General features: G+C 37.0%; 2 protein-coding genes across 3 annotated transcripts; one reads left to right on the top strand and one right to left on the bottom strand.

Annotated features, from left to right (window-relative positions):
* The first annotated feature begins 2,769 nt into the window (after positions 1 to 2,769).
* On the top strand, positions 2,770 to 14,084 carry LOC147868972 (Galactose oxidase/kelch repeat superfamily protein). 2 transcript variants are annotated; one of them, XM_087325337.1, is made up of 21 exons: positions 2,770 to 2,962; positions 3,328 to 3,414; positions 5,381 to 5,449; positions 5,543 to 5,675; positions 5,917 to 5,963; positions 6,101 to 6,187; positions 6,328 to 6,389; positions 6,808 to 6,850; positions 6,949 to 7,029; positions 7,123 to 7,242; positions 7,628 to 7,733; positions 8,259 to 8,322; positions 9,047 to 9,089; positions 9,163 to 9,220; positions 9,288 to 9,448; positions 9,589 to 9,747; positions 9,827 to 9,940; positions 10,150 to 10,299; positions 10,387 to 10,473; positions 13,563 to 13,631; positions 13,709 to 14,084. In XM_087325337.1, the coding sequence occupies exons 1-21, from the start codon at positions 2,828 to 2,830 to the stop codon at positions 13,808 to 13,810; spliced, it is 1,977 nt and encodes a 658-aa protein (XP_087181463.1). In that variant the 5' UTR covers positions 2,770 to 2,827; the 3' UTR covers positions 13,811 to 14,084. The 2 variants fall into 2 exon arrangements, with proteins under 2 accessions (XP_087181463.1, XP_087181471.1); XM_087325345.1 differs by lacking the exons at positions 10,387 to 10,473; positions 13,563 to 13,631; positions 13,709 to 14,084 and having other exon boundaries at positions 10,087 to 10,246.
* A 2,370-nt stretch (positions 14,085 to 16,454) lies between these two features.
* LOC147868973 (uncharacterized) lies at positions 16,455 to 19,346 on the bottom strand. Its single transcript, XM_087325354.1, has one exon. It carries the CDS (start codon positions 19,049 to 19,051, stop codon positions 16,835 to 16,837), a length of 2,217 nt encoding a protein of 738 aa, XP_087181480.1. The 5' UTR covers positions 19,052 to 19,346; the 3' UTR covers positions 16,455 to 16,834.
* Between the last annotated feature and the right edge of the window lie 1,582 nt (positions 19,347 to 20,928).

Raw genomic sequence — 20,928 nt, forward strand, 5'->3', positions numbered from 1 at the left:
TTGAATAACATTCACATTCGTTTTCCAACGTAGGAAAACGAATGTTATGCTAGACGAACACGAATTTTACGTACTATGGTTAGAATACAATCATTTGATGAGTTGATTCCTAAGTTGCTAACGGAATATCAAATTACAAAATCATCAAAGAGTGGTAAGGATTGGAATGAAGAAGCATCCTTCTATGCTGGTAGAGGAAAATCTTTAAGAGGAAGAGGAAGGTGGCAACAACAAGGAAGCAATAAAGCTTGTGGAACATGGCAAAATAACAAATTTACAATGAAAAGAAACAAGAAGGTGAGAACTACAATTTCAATAATAATAGAGGGAGAGGGAGAATGCTTAGAGAATGTCAAATCAATTCCTAGTTGATATGTGATTGTAAAGCTCCTCGCCAATATATAATTTTGAAATCGAATCCGGTGAGAATTATGCCCAATGAGCTTGTCTCCTATACTAAGTACTCAAGTTACTTATAAATATGTGAGATTCTTATGATCATTATACAAATGACTTGATGAGGAGACCATTCCAAAAACTATCTCCATTGCTCAAAAGCTCCTTATCATGGACATCATAATTAATCTCAACAGAAGTAAATTTCCGTGAATGGGAAGCTATGGACGAAGCTCTCCATCTTCTCTTAATTGTGATAAAACACTCCCCAGTGCAAAAATGATGCAAAACCAAAGTATCGTCAACGAGGAAAGCAACATGCAAGAATAGGCGCAATAAGTGTTAAGGGAAAGATTGCTTTGTATAATTAGTTATAACAAACCCCATAAGACTTTCATATTTTCATTCTCAACTATTGGTCATAAGCCAAACCTGTTATATTGTAATTTGTGGGGACCTTTTATTATATTAGAACCGTCAATGGCCAATGGGCTTGTAATGTGAAAAGGGTCCTTCTGGGTTCAACTTATATAAAAGGGCAACCTCTAATGTAAAAGAGGCCTTTGGGTGCCCTAACTTTGGGACTACCTTTTGGTCCTCATTCTCTCCGCTTTACATACATTAAGAGTCACTTTCCTTAGTGTAGTGTTTCCATCTAATTAATGAAGATATACATGTTCCATTTTTAGTAGTTATCTATTTAATTGAGACGAACATAATTCTTAATGTGATTAAGAGTGTCTTAATTTATATTAACTTAAGAAGCCTTTGTGGCTTTTGTGATTGCATGGAGTGGAGAGATAAATGTTTTTGTGTTAATTTGTGACATAGTCTTTGCCATTGGGGAATGCCATCCCCAAATCCCTCGATTAGCCCATATGGAGGAAGGCAACCCCTAGGCACTTGGTAGTGACCCTTGTAAGTGCAACACTCCAAGATACGATTCGTGTTAATCCCTTCGAGAAAATGTTATTCAATAAAAAGAATGGGCCCTCTAACTAAACAAAGTGGTGATACCAAGGGAAACAAGCAACAAGAAACCAAAGATACCTATTGTTAAACAAGTATCATAACATATAGTCAAGATAAGCCTGAATAATTTGAGAAAGAAGTTAATGAATCCTTGTTATAAGAGAGGTGCACACACAATATGATAGGACACTTTGATATTCAATGGAAGGCATGAACTACATCCTAGCCAAACATGTAGAACTATGCACGAGGGGGGCTTGAGGTTTAATATCAAGCCTTGATATGACGACTTTAGGAGAATTAAAGGCAAGTTACAATTTGGGCATTGTTAACCCCTAGTAACTACACACTAAAGTGGCATAGAGGTACAAGAGACCAAAACACCTAGAAAGGCTAAACAAACTAGAGATCAACAAACATAGTTTTTGCCACTGAATTCGATGCATTTACTCAAGAGTGCCTTTAGCCCTTGTTGAGGAGGGGACCTCGAATATTCACCTTAACCTCAAAGAGGGGATGGATTTACATGTAGAGTGTCTTATGTTGCAAATCTAAATGGAGAGAAAAACTTACTCTCTTAGGAATATTTTTGAGAAAAGATGCAAACATTAGTTGCATTTGAGCTCATTTAAGTTCTAATTATAATATATGAGGATGATATCTCCATTGATGAAGCCAAAGTTAAACTAATACTAGAGATGCCACACTCTAATTAACAAGAAGTGAGTGCAAGGATTTTTTGGGCTAAGTGGATGTTACCCTTGGTTCACTAACATACTCCAAATAATTATGCGTCAGTTAAGCAGTGTTCAAGATTTGTTGACAAATTTGAAGTGTTATATGTTTTAATTAGATTAAGATAGTTGATGTGATTCAAGGTTCCCCTAAGCAAGTAACTCATGATACCTAAAGACATAGTTTAAGACAAGAACAACTTTAATTGGGGGAGAAATTTAATGTATGGAAAGTCACAAAATGCAAAAATGTGTCATGGGGCCCATATATATATATCTATATTGCCATTGAGTACATACATACATACATACATACATGGATGGACCAAGAATGATTTACACTTAATGTTTTGGAACATGTTATTATTATTATATCTTCACGTTGTGGCAGAAGGGGGGTGTAAGTTGTTGGGGGGTGTATTTTGTGAAATCAACCATTTGCGCGGACATTGGGAACTTATGTAAACCAACATTGGATTTGGATTGTGGCAAGTCATTTATTTAAGGCTTAATTTGGTGAGTTTGTAGAGAAGGGCGATTTTGGTGAATTTGGATCGATCGAGAGAAGGGTAGTTTGATGAGACCACCATATGTATGTATGTATGTATGTATGTATACACAGTACGAGTATTATGTATTCATTCTTATGTTCAGCGTATGAAATTATTTGGCTCTGTTTGCTTTGCGAATAAGGCGACGACGAACAAAGGTTTAGCGTTGTAGCGATGGCGGGGAAGAAGCAGAAGAAGCCAGGGAAAGGGAAAGAGAAGACTGAGAGGAAGACTGCGAAGGCTTCAGAGAAGCGTGCTCGTCGGGATGAGAAGAAGCTCGACCAAGAAGACGACATTGATGCTATCTTGGTAAGAAAAAGAAGAAACAAAAACATTTCATTCATTTAATTTTTTTCCTTATCACATAAATACCATATTTTTACTATTTTCTTCTTCTCTGATTTCTTATTTCTCTTAACTTCTTTTTGTTTATGTTTTATTTGGAATTTTTCTTCTATTCTTTATTTGTTAGTATATTTCTTCTTTTACCTTTAATTCTGCATTTTTTCTTCTTTTTATTTGAGATTCAGATTCTTTTACTTCATTTTTCCTTTCGTCCTTTTTATTGTCTTCTTCCTTCTATTTTTTATATAAATATTTTTGATTGATTTCTTCTTCTTCTTAATATTCATGTTTTTCATTTTTTTGTTTCTTGTTTTCTTTTGATTTTGCAGGCCAATATTAAAAAAGAGGAATGCAAAAAGACAGCGGTGCATGTGGAAGAGAATGTAGCTGCACCTTCTCCTCGTTGTAACTGCACGGTATGTAGCGAGGGAGATATCGATAGAGATAGAGAGATTGGTTTTATTGCCATGGTCAGACACCAGATATGTATGACCTATGGATTTGGTAAGTGGCAAATTTCACTAATGTATGTTGCAATTGAGGGCAGGCTTTGTGACTGATAGAGAAACGTGTGTGGCGATAGGTAGTTGGGGTCAAAGATTGTGGGCAAAGCAAATTCAAATGTGATTGAGGGTGGAACATTGCATTAGAGTCTGATGCTTAGACACCAGCTTCTTTGAGGAGAAACATGGATCACCGAACTCTACCTGTAGTACAAAACTGATACATTCGGTGTATCCATTACAATCCACTTGATAAGAAGTTACTATAGCTGTTAGATATAATCAATGATCAACCCCAAGTTGTCACTTTCTCCCCACATGCATTCTTAGAGTGCACATTTTGTGACAACACCCCGTACCCCAAATGCGGAGTATCTATTGTGCAACATGACCATATGGGTCGATGAGGTGTCAATGTGGGAAACTGTAGGTGAGTAGGACGAGAATGTATTTAGGAAAGAGGGAAGTAGGGTAATTGGATTGACTAGTAGGTAAACTGGAAGAATGTTCTTTGTTGGCAAGTTAAGAGGTTCTTAGTCTTGAAGCATTTGCCATTGACTTTAAGATAAGTTCTATCTAGCACTAGTGTGTATATAGGGAGCTGGGTCATATTAAATGACAAGTCAGTTGACAGAAAAGGAATATCCCTGTCATTATTAACCGACTTACACATTTAATGTGACAATGAGACCAAACAAAGAAAATAAATATCCACTCTTTTTCTCTTACACAGATGCTGTGACTATTATCTGTATCCACTAACTTTATAGTCGACTAGTCCAGATGCCATCTAAGCTCTAAGGTGTGTGTGCACGGGAGGACTATCATTGTGAACTGCTTTCCTCATATGTAATAGGAAGTTTGTATTCACATATACATCTCTGTGAGTGTAACTCTATATGCCTATCTAGTTAATTCTCAATATTTCTAACAATAGTCACACAAAACAGAACAATAGAAAAGTAGATACTGTTGGAGATAAAAATCTCTAATAAATATGTTCAATCAAGGAATGAAGCATAGACAATGAATAGTGAATTCATAGAGAAAACAGTTCCTGGGTCCATACCTCACTAATTAGTGGGAGAAAGATGTGGCTCTTTTTATGGAACCAAATCCAAAATGTTTACACAACTTTGAAAATGGTTTGCTTTATTCAGCTGAAAAGGTCACGAGAATTTATAGGAAAAATTATGATTTTTCTGTAAAAGAGAAGAGAGAATGTAGAGATCAGAGGCTTTCCACCTCCTAATTGAAGGGAAGGACCAATTGAGAGAAGTTGACGATGACCCATAACATCATTGCTGCCTTGGTGAAGATGTCATTGATACCATTGATAGGAATAATTTCTTGTTGATTACTGGGACTGCTCCCATCTCCACCCAAGTTATATGACGAGGCACTGCTTTACTCCTTGAAATAAAGTCTTACATGGTCTTTGAAATTTCTTTATCCCATAAGGAATGTGTATCCTACTGTTTAGTGAAGTATTGCAGGAGTTCTCTGGTTTGGGGCTACTTGACTTGACATTATGTTTCTTGAATCTCATTAAAGAGCTGATATTCATTCATGTTCTTAGTAGGTTGGACATCTGGAGCGTAGTGCTCCACCATCTTCATCTTATAGTTTTGAAATAATATCTGTTTATGTATCACTTGTCACAGTTATCTGACGTCTTATGTATTTATGTTGAATATAATAATCATTAGTAATTACCCATATTCTTGTTCTAATATGTCAGAATCACATAATGCATAAACTTATAGTCAGCTCAAAATTGCTTTCAATCATAGAGTCTTCTTTCCCATTCATGTACCTTTTGATGTCTGATAGCTAAGGTGTTCTATATTTTATCCTTGATTTTTAAATTGATTTTCAGGTTTCTGTTAATCCAATGAAGGATTCAGAATTGGTAATATATGGAGGAGAATATTACAATGGGGATAAGGTAACTGAATTAATCCTTCTAATTGTTTATCGTTGGAAGGGATTGATAATAACTGATATCATATTATTTGTGCTAAATCTATCGTTGTTCCAGACATATGTTTATGGCGATCTTTACAGATACAATACAGAAAAAAAGGAATGGAAGCTTGTTTCCAGTCCAAATAGCCCCCCTCCCCGGAGTGCTCATCAATCTGTTGCTTGGAAAAACTCTATTTTTGTCTTTGGTATTACTCTAGTTTTTATCTTTGATATTCCGCGAGTGAAATTGTTTTTTTATGAATGTTAATGTGCTGTAAGAGTCTGTTTTGCATAGCGGTTTGCAGACCCTTTCACATATGTCATGTCAATAGTTGTGAATGGGAATCCCTTTAGATTATAAATTTCCTGCAAGGCAAAAAACCTAACCTGGTGAAAGCATCTGATAAAGTAGCTCATTTTCAGCTCATATTCTTCCTTCCTGTGTAGGTGGCGAATTCACTTCTCCTAACCAGGAAAGGTTTCATCATTATAAGGTACCTAATAATGTTTTTTAAATACTTCTCAAAATGACTCATGGAGAGAAAACATCACGCTTTATGTGAAAGGCTCAAAATTAAAACTGCTAAGGAGTGAGCTACTTCTGCTCATAAGCGACAACCTCCATTGACAGGACCTATGGAGATTTGACTTGAATACAAATGCTTGGGAACAATTGGTATTGAAGGGATGCCCTGGTGCTCGTTCAGGTCATAGAATGGTAATAATGTGCCTGTGCTTTCCTTTTTTTCATCTGATTTGGCAGAAGTATGCCTTCTCTTCTCAATTTTATTTTTCTAGATACTCTTTGTAAGTTCATGCCTCAAGGTTTTGCGTTGATAAGATTTTCAGTGCTTGTAGGTTCTTTATAAGCATAAGATCATTTTATTTGGTGGATTCTATGATACACTTCGAGAAGTGAGGTAAGTATACCATTGGTTTTCCAAGCAGAATACAGCCTAATTGCAGTTTCTATTTGCAAACCGCATATAAGTCAGCAATCTTATAGTTTATTTTACTTAGTAATTTAAGGGTTCTATTGATGGATTTGTATATAGTCAAGTCATAAACTACTGTCATGATTAACTAATAAACTGTGTCCATGCAATATTCACGTACAATTTGGACTCAATTTCTCATCAAATTATGATGCTATAATGCTATTTAGTATAATATCTGAGTTTGTCATGCATTCATTATGCAAAATATTGATGGTTGAGAAACATGGGATGCCTTCCTAAAAACGATTATCAATTTTGGATTGTGATGTATTTTTGGATTGGAAAAGGACATCTACATATACTGCTATCAGCTTTTAACCTTGTCAAGTTCTTTTGGCAGGTATTTCAATGACTTACACGTGCTTGATCTTGATGAATATAAGGTGTTTTCTGTGTTTGGATGCTGCATTGATTGCATGGTTTGTCCGTTTATAACACTTGTGCATTTACTTTCAGTCAATGTTTATTGATATGTGAACAGTGGCAAGAAATCAAGCCAAAATTAGGTATGCCCTGGCCAAGTCATAGAAGTGGCTTCCAATTAGCAGTTCATGCTGATGAGGTTAGGCTGAAGGTTTTCAAGCTCAGGCAGATGTGATATCTCTCTCCAATAAAAGCTTATGTGTATTATGTTCTCGCTGCATTATATATACAGATATTCTTATATGGTGGATATTTCAAGGATGCCAACTCCGAGAAAGACCCGGGTTCTGAAAAGGGTGTGGTACATGCTGACCTATGGGTGCTTGATCCCCGAAGTTGGGAGTGGAATAAGGTTAAACTTTCTTTTATGAATGGGTTTTGGTTCTTTAATCATCTTCTTTTCTTTAAACAAGTGTGTTTCACTATTTGTTTTCTTCAACATAATTATTAACAGGAGAAAACTCTGAAACACCCCTGAGCCTTTTTGTATTTTCCCCAAATGCATGCAGGTTTTCGTAAATTCCCCAAGGTGCCCCAAGATGCCCCCAGTCAACCCCCTCTTCATACCCCCCTTTATCTTAATTATATTTGCTAATTCAGCAATTATGTCTTCAATTCATCCCCATTTCTGGCTTTCAGGGGCTCAAATCGGGCATTTGTGAAAATAAAAAAAAGTTGGGTACCTTGATTACTAAGCATACTGCATTGGAGTTAATATTGAAAGCTTTGGTCAACAGGTTAAAAAATTAGGTATGCCTCCTGGTGCACGTGCTGGTTTCTCCATGTGTACTCATAAGAAACGAGCTGTCCTCTTTGGGGGAGTTGTAGATACAGAAGAACAAGGTCAGTCATTTACTTGGGACTTTGACAGGATTATATTCTTTTGACTGTGCACAAACGTGTGGAAAATATAAGGATGATAATGTTGGTTCTGATAGCTTTAAAAAGTTACTTAGCTTACCAGGGTCAGGGCTTAGCAAAAAACATTGGATACTGTTGTCCTGTGGTATGTTACCTTAAAAATAAGTTCTACACTTACAGGAACTTTCATAGGCTTAAATATTCTTTCAATCATAATGCTGATATTTGCCACATCAAACAAATTTACATTAGGTTTTCTATGGTGTTATGAATATATTTGTGTAATTAGAGTTTATGAAACTTATATTATTATTATTATTATTGCTTATCTAAATGTTTGAGACTATATCATAGGTAATCATCATATGCATATATTTTACTATGGTTTGTTGTTGCTCCTCTTTTGTTCCATTTAAAAAGAATTCAGTTGAGACAAGGAGCTTATGAATAATTACTTGATTTTGCTGCTGTCTTATCAACACCTTTTCTTCTCTGTTGACATTGCAGGGGATTTGCTTCGTAGTTTATTCTTGAATGAACTATATGCTTTTCAGATGGATAATCGTCGCTGGTCGGTCTGTCTGTCTCTCTCATAATTACACTGTTTTGCTAGATATGTTCTATTTCATCTCTTTTTGTTATAACATGTGTTTGGTCTTGTTAGTGATGTTAAAAAATTTGAAATATGCACATTTTTAGTCTCAATGATTAAAAATAACTCAATGTGATGAAGCAGTCAATAAGGTTACGATATCCATTTGAATTGATAGGCTTACCAATGATTATGGAAAATGAGTGAAGATTGAGGTTTTTTCTCTATGGCTTAAATAAGCTGTGTCAGAAGGGATATGAACTCAATGATGTAGCAGAAATCGAATATATAAATGTATAATGTATGAGATAGGTAATAAGGAGAGCTGATTTAGAAGTTGGAAGCATACATGATTCTCTGTTCTTGTATTTTGTTGAATTCCATTTAGCTGCAGATAAATTAAAGTGTTGTAAACTGAATGTTTCCCATCTCCCTTTTTCCTCCAATCAAATGTTTTAAGAAAATGCAAATTTAATAAATAGAAGTCATGTAAGCTTGACCAATGTTAAAGTAGAGAAAATTGTAAGAGTAATTATTGTTAGAAGCAACATGAAACTTATAAATGGCTAGAATAAGTACTTAATTGATATTTTTTAGAAAACCTCGATTTGTAACTACACCTTTACAAATTTTTAATTTATAAAACATCGTCAGAATTTGTAATGATATTTTTTAATTTGTGTCTTTCTGTTTACTTAACCAGGTATCCTTTGGAACTAAGAAAAGCAAAAGCACCAAAACAGAAGGTATAACTTTACCTCTTTTGTCCTGCTTCTATGCCTGAGATCACCTAATTTTGTTTCCTGTTTTTGAAATTAGAGCAAGACAAAGATTGTGCCTAAAGAATCTGATGGTTCCTGTGAACATGGAGAGAAAGGTGAAAAGAGCTTTCCTTTGTAAGAATGGTGTCTAGAATGTTTTATCTGAAACTTGGTTTGCTGCAGATATGGATGTTGAACCCTCCAGTTTCCGCAAGCTTATTGGCCAAGTGGAAGGAGCCACTCTAGATGATGATGGAATTGAGATTGATTGTGAAAGCGTTGACATAGGGTTTGCTGGAAAGGATGCAAGCAGTGGTATTTCTCCATCTTTGTCTTCTCCACAGGTATCCATATTTTTTGTTGTATAGATCTTGTCAATCCTGCGTGACTTAATGGTTTGCTATGATTTTTACGCTTTATAAAGTTATAGGTGTATGCCTGCAAATATAAGAAATTAAAATTAAGTATTGTGCTTCATTGCTAGGTTAAACCTTGTGGTCGAATCAATGCTTGCATGGCTGTTGCAAAAGACACCCTTTATTTATATGGAGGTCTTATGGAAGTTGGAGATAGAGAGGTTACATTAGATGATCTTTACACACTTGATCTTAATAAACTGGATGAATGGAAATGTGTAATTGAGGTAATCCATTCATTGATATACCCTTCTCTAGTGTGTTGTAAAAGTAGAAAGTGCTCACCAGTTTCAGGATTGATTTTAGGCAACTAAGAGCGAGTGGATTGATCCTAAGGACGAGGAGGATTCTGATGAAGAAACTGATGAGGGAACTGATGAGGAGAGCAGTGGTGAAGACGAAGATGATGAAGAAGTCCAGGTGTGTTTAAGGATGATGAGTTATATATGTGAGTGTTATCCTGTGATCACTGTACACATATTCTAGTGCTATGCAGATTTGAGATCTTTATTTATTTCCATGCATGCTATATTGTGATAATTATGCATATTCTTGATTTATGAAAGATATAGCATGGTTTGGGTTCTTGTATGTTGGATTTATTGAGATATGGCTGTGAACCTTTGAAGGATGGAAAGATGGCAATGCTCTCTGCTGCAGAAGAGACAGCAGCTCTAATAAGAGGTGAAGGCAAAAAAATGCTTCGGAAGGAAAGAAAACAGAAAATTGAAACCTTGCGATCAGAATTGGGTTTGGCAGACCTGCAACGCACCCCAAAGGTTTGATTTTCTTACATACCAATTCCATATGATTTTTGAACCGCTAATATGTGTGTTATTTCTTATATACAAATTTGTCATCCTCAGCCTGGTGAAAGTTTGAAGGACTTTTTTAACCGCACAAGTGTGTATTGGCAAATGGCTGCTTATGAGCATACACAACATACTGGAAAGGTACTCTTCTTAGAACACATTGCACCATTGCATTAAGTCATTTAGAGTTATATATGTGTATGCATAGAAATTCTTATGATAGAGTAAGCAAGTGTTATCGTGGGTTCTAAGGGACAACACTGATTTTAGAGAGTCAACTACAGCCAACTAAAAGGCCACACTCTAGTTGATTGTACTTCATAAGAGGGTGTATCTGGGCTGGTTAAGAATTGGTTAAGGGCAAAAGCTGCCTTATGGATGGTTCGTGGGACATAGATTAGCCAATAGAACCTGAGGCTTGATGCTCAGGTACTTGTGTTAGAGCTTAATCCTAATGTAAGTGAATGATAAGGAAATATAAGATAGGTATATAGAGAAGAGAGAGAAAGAAGGGACCCCCGAGCGAAGGGATCGAGATGGACTCGAGCCTCGATCGGTGTCCCATACGTCCGCCATGGCATCGAGTTGTACCTGGTACTGGCATGCTTGTTACAAGAGTTGATCACCACAAGATCAGAGTCTCGACGTACTCGATAATGTGCCAAATGAAGGTAGCTAAGCCTCATGTTTATAGACAGACCTAAGGCCCCTAAGCAAGTTCATACTTGGCTCTTATGGGTTGTCTCAATTCCTAGGATTAAAAGTAATCTTCCCTTCTTTACACTCCCGTTTAACCCTCACACTTTATCCACATGTATAGAATACTACGGTACAAACTTACCACAGGATAATTTATGGTTATTACCTGTAACAACTTGACCCATGGTTAACATGTACTTCAGCAATCAATCACTCAATAATTAATGTATAATGGAGAGAGGGAGTATGTACAAAGCCTAACTGCATAAAGCCTCAACTACTCTCTCTCTCTCTCTCTCTCTCTCTTCCCTACATAAAATGGAGAATTAATACAAGTGGTACAAAGCTTCAAATATCGTGGTATTAATGCCCCTTCGACAAATAGGTGGAATGTATGCTGAGTTCAGAAATCATGCAGGTTGGAACAGTTATTATACGTTTGAGAATCAATGCAAACAAAGTGATATTCAAGGATGGGAAATGCAAATGCAATGCGGCTTGACTTCAAGTAGGTTGGAGTAGTTATTATATGTTTGAGAATCAATGCAAACAATGTGATACTTGAGGATGGGAAGTGAGATTGTTATTCAATTGCTATGGTGGTCCAAGTGTTGCTTTATAGGATTGAAGTGAGAGGTGGCATCATCTCACTTAGTGCATGGAATGAAATAAAGATTTATTTATTTAAATTGTAGATAATTGGGAGTTAAATCCTCAACATCCTATCTTGTCATGCTATTAGGAACATGTGCTCAACCCATAGAGGTGCTAGCTTTGCAAAGAGTATACAAGTACGTCATAAAAATCAAGAATATGCCTGATCATAGATTGCCAAAACAGGCTCAGAACATGGGATGCAAGATACAAAAAACTAAATTGACAAATCTTCTCATTTGGCTAGGTGTATGACATTATAAAATCATTTAAAAGATGGGGAGTAAATGATGGAGGAACTCTCAGGTGATGCAAAAATATGGATAGGTTACCAGAGACACTACCTAAAGATCAAGTGGCAGGATGCCAAAATATCAAAATTGGAATACTACATTGCAAATGTCAATCTTCAAAATTGAAAAAAGGCCAAAACACATCCAATGACATATTACTACCCATGAGCCTGGGCTCTCAAAGAGCCGTAAGACTTCGGCAAACTTGCTCATATACTAGTTGCTGAGGTAACATGATGGCATCGTCACTCAAGTTTGGATATGCAAGGGATGCAATGAAAACGTAGTGTAGGATGAATATTGATTATAAATTTTGGATATGCAAGGGATGCAATGACGTAGTGTAGGATGAATATCTATTATATTCTATAATATTTATATAGGTGTGGGTGATGGAGGAGATATCTTGCCTCCATCATATGCTTTGTACTGTTATTTCTGGTTAACTTCTACATTATTAGTTGCTGAGGTAGCATGATGGCATCGTCACTCAAGTTTGGATATGCAAGGGATGCAATGAAAACGTAGTGTAGGATGAATATCTATTATAAATTTTGAATATGCAAGGGATGCAATGACGTAGTGTAGGATGAATATCTATTATAAATGATAAAATATCTATTATATTCTATAATATTTATATAGGTGTGGGTGATGGAGGAGAGATCTTGCCTCCATCATATGCTTTGTACTGTTATTTCTGGTTAACTTCTACATTGCTCTTGAATGAGCCTTATATACTCTAATTTTGAGCCTTGATGTACCCATTGGAAGCTAATTGTATTCATAGGAAACAATGCCCCTTCCCTTTTTACATTTCTAAACTCTACTTATCGATTGGCCAGCTAGATTGCCAACACATGGCATGATTGTGGTACAATGGCTTTGTTGCAAACAGATACCCTGAAAAGAGAAATTTTGTCAAAACTGTTGGACGGCCGAAATTGGCTAGTGTGTTGCCCATTTGTTGTCCATAAATAAGTTATTGGGTGAATGAGTGTGTGCGCTTAAGTGCTTCTATGGTAATCTCGTAGAGATATTGTGTTGGAGGATCGCCCCATGTTCTCTCAAAATATCATGAAGATATTTTGGCAACTGTGCGTAGCTATGATATCGTTGGTCCTCATATTCGATTACGCCGCGTAGTGTGGGAAACCCTTGCTTAAAGAGGCAATGATATTTTCGTATTTTATGAAAAACAGTACAATGACAAACATAATGTTATTCAGATTCAACTTCCTGATCACTAAATTGGAAAATTCTAGCTTCTAGAGGTATTCATGCATATCTGCTATCTCAATCTCTAACTGTGGGCCAGCTACCTGATTGTCAAGCTGTCGTCTTGTGAACGAAACAGTCCTTGAGACTTATTGGCTAACCTATGTGCCTAGCACTATCTGTAAGGCAGCTTTCGTCAATATCTTAATCCTAAAAAACCCTCATTTGGTATTATGCCACTCTTTAACTTTTAGAGAAGGCTTGATACCTGTGTTTACGATTTACAAAAGTTTCTCATGCAAATTTAATGGAAGTTTTTCTTTATCTCTTTAACATGAACTAAATTGTTTTTGTATGATATATAAGGAACTACGCAAGGATGGATTTGATCTTGCTGATGGACGATATAGGGAATTGAAGCCTATTCTAGATGAGGTGATTACAGTGATCAATGTTGTGCACAGATTGGAAAGTGGTATTGCTACTAAACTTTTTTTCATGTTTTGAAATAGCTTGCTAAACTAGAAGCTGAACAAAAGGACGAAGAGGAAGAGAATGCTCAAGTTTTGAAGTCTAGGAAGGCAAAAGAAAAAGCCCGAAGCTCGAATCGATAATTATTGTAAATCTATCAGCATAAAAAAGAAAAAAATGGCTTGGGTCTCCAATGGCCTGCCTTAGCTCAATTTTGTAACACTTATATTGAAAGTAGTGCAGACAAGGTTTTTGACAAGCAAAAATGCTTTTGGTGGTCATTCTTAATGTTCATTTTACATATTAATAGTTACTTGGGATAACATAAGCATCTTGTATCTGATGTGGTATAGCTTCATTATTGTTTCACATTGATAATGTTATTATAATGAGAAATCCAGATTTATTTATTCTCTTGCAACATGTACTGAAAATACCAATTTAAATAGGATAACTTCTCTGACCATATGTGGTATCCTGCCTCAGATTAGAGCTCTTAAAGTTTTTGCACCATTTGAACTCAAATTTATATAACATCTTTTCAGCATCCTATTGGAAGAATATCACCTCAATATTGCTGGGTGCATGCCGTGTATGTATGAGTTTGGTTGTATGTTAAGGCATGTGGTATTGAGCTGAAAAAGTCATGCTCCAGTGAGTGAATTAAAAACTATTTAAGGGAGAACTGACATTGGTCTAGTAATATGCGTTTTATTATATTGATATCAATGATCCAATCCAACATATGACACTGATCATGGGATGTAAAAGCTAAGAAGTCTTAGCATGATCACTATCTAGTTCTACTTAGGATATTAGCGAGATTTCTTCAATTATGTAGGGTGTTCTAGATCAATCTTGAATGTGCTAACTCTTCATCATGTGGTTTTTTAGTGGTTTTCCAACATAATTTGCCTATTCCAATGAGAAAAAAAGGTTCACCTTTGTAAGAGGTATGAATTGTGGCATTAACTTCCCCTTAGAAAACATGTCACAATAATGTGCCCAATAAGAGCATTGATATTAGTTAACTTGCCTCTTTGCCAATAGCCTTTTTATTTTCATGCACTATGAATGGAAGGTGAGATATAACGAAAAGATAATCTAGATTGCATGATGCCCACTAATAAATAACTTCCATGGATATATTGTACTCGGCTAAGCCATACATAGCATGCTTGATACCATCACAAAGACCCCATTAATACCTAGTATCTTTACACTGTGGCCATGTGCAATACATATAGGTATCAATCTGACAATTTCCTACACAGTTCACCCCTTCACATATTTTTTTCAAAGCTAAACTTTTTTTGATGGAGACGGCTATATTATCATACTTTTGCGTGTGGGTGCTTCTTGTTACAATATTATTTGAAGATTGCTCTTGGGAAATGCTAGTAGGGTTTTTCGAAATCTTGTGGTAGTGCTTGTTTTTTAATGTGTGACAATGTTCACTAGACATTTCATCCACATTTATAAGGTTAATGATGTTTGAAAGGTGTGAAGTTAGTTGGAGACATAGACAAATTGGTTCTCAAATGTAAAACAACCTATTATTATCGTTGTGGATAATTCAGGAGTGAAGTGACAATGCCGTCAGGTAGTTTCCAAATCTTGGTGGTTCTATCTAAGCAGACACGACAAATCACTACGGATTGCATATTTCCCGCGGCTTTTTCATTTTTAAATAAGTATTCCATCCTCCATCCCTATGTATTTCACCACTTTAAATTAAGCACATACACAAAACTTCCTCTTGCTCCCAATCAAGAAAACCTACCCAAATTCTTCATCACAATGTCACAAATCACGAGATCTTCAACCTTTGCAAAATGTAGTATTAATTAACTTAGGAAGTACATACTTTGTTATCCTACACATTCTTTTCGCACAAACAACGAGATTATGGTCCACTTGGATTTGAGCAATTAGCATTCTAGGACCTTGAGGTGCAAGCTCATCCATCCCTATAAGGCTAAGGATGAGGTAAGATGGATAGGGCACATCATAGGATTCATGACAAATGGCTTTTAACTCACGTTCCGAGTACCAAGAATGTTTCAAAAGAAGGGGCATACAACACGAATGTGTTGTTTTAATGGGGTAGGGATCGTAGGGACAGGGGGTGTACTCTGGTTATCTCTATTATTGGATTATATATTCTTGATTAGAATCGATAATAAAGTCATTACCATTCAATTATCGACAGGCATTCCTGTACAATCCATTATGTAATCAAAACTAGCGATTCGATTTGGGTGACACAAAACCAATCGCGTGGCAATTCTTCAGAATTAGCAGAATTAGCATTGCGATTACAAAGATTAGGTATAGTTCAGAATTAGCAACCTTAGCCAAACAACAGCAATATTTACTGGAAAAGAATGCATGTCAAGACGGTGTGGAGGTTCATGTATTGACATGACCCTGTCCACATGATTTAATGTATTCGTAAAAAGTTGGAAAGCAAACTCAAAACTTAATCAATTGAAATGCTAGTTGTAGAGACTCAAGAGAATTGCATAAATAAATAAAAAACAGCACAAAAACTTTTGATTAATTGACTGTTCATTTCCATTTGCAAAGCAATTCACATAATTAAAACCCAGTCTACTGGTGGAAGACTGAAGACCACAGAAGAAGAAGAAGAAGAAAGAAGACAGGAAAAGGTCACTCCAAACACCGAAGAGCAGAGATAGAGGGAGGAGATCTGCATTGTCTTGATTTTTTTAACACCAACACACCTAAAACTCTAAAATAGAAATTTCAAGACCATACACTCAGAGCCGAAATCTAGAGCAGAGGAATGAAAACAAAATAATTAATCCTAGAAGTTAGACAACTATATATACTAACCCTTCATCTAATTAAGTACCCCCAACCAGTCTAAAAAGAAACAAAACAGAAAACTGGGTCCAATCCAGTCCAACCCCTTCAAGTTGAACCCAAATTGGATAGAATCAAAATGCTATTCAATTGAACATCGAATGCAATTAGATCAAACGCATGTCTGATTGGATTCAATGCTATGGAATCAATTCCATTTCAACTGCATGAAAAGAAACTACGCCAATTCGAATCAGATTTGACTGATGCGACACCCAGATTGTAATTGGATCAGCTGAATAGAAAAACGACAATACTAATAATCAGACACACTAGAGCTAAAGCTGCATTCCCGAGATCTTGACTTTAACTGTTTTGGCATCGCGTCCCTTCTTATTCTTTCTTTTGTTCTTCGTGTTAGTTACATTACTACTAGCATTTGTCGCCATGCATGGCTTTTGTTCCACGCTCAAAAACACAGACAAGTCCTTCTGCAGAGAAACCATCATATCCAAGACTTGAGAAGCTTTCTTCAGAGCTCCCTCTTTGGCAACCAAGGCAGCTTCCATCGCAGTCTCCTTCTCAGCCATGGCTGCAACCTTGCTCTCTAAAACGTTTATTTTTTGCAGTTGCTTTTCTACTACAGCTTTACTCTCTTTCTTCAACTTCTTCTCTTCCTCTTCAACTATAAGAAGCTCTCCTCTTAGAGTGCATATCTGTGATTCTGCTTGCTTCACCATAGCGTCCTTCTCTGCAACTTCCATGATAGCTTTTTCCACTTTGGCCGCAGCCATGCTTTTACTGGTCTTAAGATCATCCATCAGAACTAGAAGCTTTTCATTGAGATCATCCTCTACACGAGTAAATTCTTCCTTTGCAGCTCTAAACTCCCTTTTTGTCACTTCGGCTAAGGATCGAAGAGAATCAGTACAAGAAGTCAGCATTTTTATCTCCGATTCCATCTCTCTCATTCGATTTTGGCATTCCTTCTTCTGAGTTTCCAGCTCTGTAGAAATCTCTTGAAGATTTTTTAACTCTTCTTGAAGATGGTGAGACTCTGCTTTGGCTATCGAAAGCTCCATGTGAAGAGAAACAGATCTAGATCTCAGCTGTTCATTGATCGCCTGTGCAGAAGAAAGATCTACATTAAGACTCGAAACCTCCTCCATCACCATTTCTTTCTGACATTCGCACTCGGAAGAAACCATCTCCGCATGTAGAAGCGCGTTCTGCAAATTCCTCATCTTTTCCGTGACTCCATGAATTTCCATTTTCAGACACTCCTCTCTATCACGAAGGTTCTTGTTTTGCCTACGGAGTTCCAAAGCTTCGTCCTTAGCTCGTTTGGAGGAACTCCTCTCTGCATTCAGAAGATCCATAGTCTTCTCGTGATCAACGCGTAGAATTTTCAGAGCTGAATCGACAATAACCTTCTCTGACAGTATTTCCTCTTTCTCCGACCTAAACTGGACCTCCATGGCCGATTCTCTTTCTTCAAACTCAACCTTCATCTTTTCTGTTTCAGCAGCCATGTCTGAAACCTGAGATAGAAGAGCCTCTGAATATTTCTCTAAAGTTATTTGGTCGAATCGGAGCTTAGAGATGTCTTTAATTAGCTTCTCTTTCTCAGCTGTAATGGCATTTTTCTGACTGTCGGACTCGGAAAGCTTTGCCCGAAGAGTACGCGCTTCTCTCTCGAATGTGTTTTTGTCTTCCTCAAACCTCGCGTTGAGCTTCAGACGCTGTTCTTTCTCGTCTTCCGCTGCCTTTCTTTGCTGATCAGCTTTTGCAATGGCCTTGGACATTTCGTCTCTGAGAGCCTTTTCACCCAAGCGAAAGCTCTCGACGAGGTCTTCAAGGCGCAACTTCTCTTGCAACAAGCTATCCATCTCCGCAATCAAGGTTTTTTTCTCTGTAGAGATTACCTCTGTTTCTTGTCTGAGACGAGAAGCTTCTTCGGCGAGCATGCTGTTGGTATTCTGAAGGTTCTCAACCATAGCTTGGAGACGATCCTCAGAAGCAAGGAAAGACGCCGATTTCTCTTTCAGCTCCGATCGAGTAGTCTCTACCTCTTCTTCGAGCTCCTTGTTCTCGACTCGGAGAGATTCAGTCGTGTAGGTCGATGCTTGGAGTTGAATATTGAGAGCTTGGATGGACGATTCCATCGCGGTTTGAGAAGAACGCAGGGAAGATACTTCTTTGACAAGCGTAGTGTTGAGCTCTTGGAGTTTGGAGATCTTCTCATTGTTGGAGAGAGCTCCATGGCGATGAAGATTACCAGCAGTGGAAATAGTATTAGGGTTCACATTCGAGCAGATGTTCCGTTGAGAGGTATCAGAGTGGCAACGGAAAAGACGAGGGGAGAGAGGTTGGACAGGCGGAGCAGACGACGAGGATGAGGAAGAAGAATGAGATATTAGCGAAGGATTCTGGCAATTGATCACAGAAGCATTCTCTTTCTCCATCGCTGGTTTGTTGCTAACGCTGTTTTCCGTTGCAGAAGGAGTGGCAGCAGCGGAAGAAGACCGAGGGTTTTTGCTTCTACGGAAATGCATGGTGATGCTCGAAGGTTAGGTGCAGAATACGGAGAAGATCTTCGGATGAATACGAATCAAGTATGATGGCGATGGCGATGGCGATGGTGATGGTGATGGAGTCGGGGATGGAGCAGTAGAAGCAGCAGCAGTTGTAGATGATGGATATGGTGGCTATGGGGAATCCAATGTAGGAATCAGATGAATATGCGATCGATTATATGGATGGAGTGTGTTGTTATTATCAGTCTGCAGAAGAAGAAGAAGAAGAAGAAGAAGAAGAAGAAGAGCAGCAGAGAAGATGAAGGGGATGGGATAGAAGGAGGAAGATGATGAGGCAGCGATGGCGGAGCTCGATCTCTATACATACATATTCTATCTCACGTGACCATGCCTCACATATATATGTATGTATGTATGTATGTATGTATGTACATACGGAATAATGTGTATTTGTATTATGTATGCATGGCTATGCATACATACGTATACGTATACGTTTACATGCATCGCCTTTGCCTCCTCCTACAGCCATTCTCGTGTGGGCGGGAAAAAGGCATTCAGAAAATAAATAAATAAAATAAAATAAAAAGAAACTAATTGACTAATATGTACATAAATATGTCGAAAACTTCCGGAATAATAATATGTTATAAAATAAATAAATAAAATGTTTTTGATTGACTCAAGATGAATAAAATAAAATCAAAACAAATGATAAGATTATTAACTGGTGTTTTCAAAAATAATAATTGATGTCTCTCTCTCACAGAGGTTTTTCTTTTGTTTTCTTCTGCTCGGGAAGTTTTCCTTTCTTTATTTATTTAACTTTTTCTTTAAAAACGGCTCAAATCCTAAATTAAAATCCCCTCCTCCTCCTCCTCATGCTTTTTCTTTTCTCTGTAATGTTTTTTTGTTTTTTGTTTTTTTTGAAACGAATGTGAGAACGCGTTTTTTTGGCACATTTTTATTTCTGTTTTTAAAAATGCTGTTTTCATTTTAATGTGTGTATAAAAAAGCCTTTCCTCTATATGTACATACTGTATAAATTATTTGTTCTCAATGGTTTTTTTTTGTTGTGTTTAGGCGTAAGAGGAGGGAATAATAGAGAGCAATAAATAAGATATATAGGGAACCGAATCATGCTCATAAATTACGTCCGCCCATTTAAAAATAAATGTAAATATATAATCAAAACTAAAACAAACGAATCTAAGTAAAGTACGCAACGCGCACGCCCGCCCGCCCATTTACATTTTATTTGTATTTATGTATTTGTTCCTGTTTAAACCACCCAACCGTTTTGCCTGATTATTTGTTGAATGAATTTATGAATGGACCCACTCTCCATACATACACACACACACACACACACACACATTCATTCATTCATACATTCATACATACATTTTGCATCTGCTTGGCTTGCTCATCTTGTTGTTTGAGCACATTCCTTTGGGTTCAAATGCCAAACCCTAGTTTGTAGATGAGGAACTCAACTTAACAATGTCGATGAAAAACCAAGGACACGTTGAGATAAGCAAGCTCTCTCGTGCTCCTTCCTTCCTTAACAATGGGCTATTTGAAGATTATGTTGGGAAACACTTGGGCAAATTATGGTTGAAAAAACCAAGGACACGTTTAGATAAGCAAACTCTCTCGTGCTCTTTCCTCAACAATTTTTATGAGTTATTCCACATTTCAAGCATCGAATTGCCCCTCTCCCCGCCCTTCCCAAAATCTGCCAACGGGAATATAACCTAGAAATACGGTGGTTGCGTAATTATTCGGTATTGTTGAATTGATAGACATTGTTATGTAGGAAACTTTTTTATTGTTATAGTAGCAGCCCCAACCTAATCTTCGGATAGCCCATTGTAAACTCCTTTCCTATTAGC

Source organism: Azolla caroliniana, unplaced genomic scaffold, assembly GCF_043228905.1.
Source record: "Azolla caroliniana isolate FFs.n. ecotype wild unplaced genomic scaffold, voAzoCaro1.0.p SCAF_1, whole genome shotgun sequence".
Classification (NCBI taxonomy): domain Eukaryota; kingdom Viridiplantae; phylum Streptophyta; class Polypodiopsida; order Salviniales; family Salviniaceae; genus Azolla; species Azolla caroliniana.

Coding starts and splice junctions, on each gene's coding strand:
- LOC147868972 (XM_087325337.1), top strand. CDS start 2,828: ATGGCGGGGAAGAAGCAGAAGAAGCCAGGGAAAGGGAAAGAGAAGACT. Junction 5,676..5,916: donor AAACTCTATTTTTGTCTTTG/GTATTACTCTAG, acceptor CTTCCTGTGTAG/GTGGCGAATTCACTTCTCCT. Junction 9,449..9,588: donor CATCTTTGTCTTCTCCACAG/GTATCCATATTT, acceptor CTTCATTGCTAG/GTTAAACCTTGTGGTCGAAT.
- LOC147868973 (XM_087325354.1), bottom strand. CDS start 19,051: ATGCATTTCCGTAGAAGCAAAAACCCTCGGTCTTCTTCCGCTGCTGCC.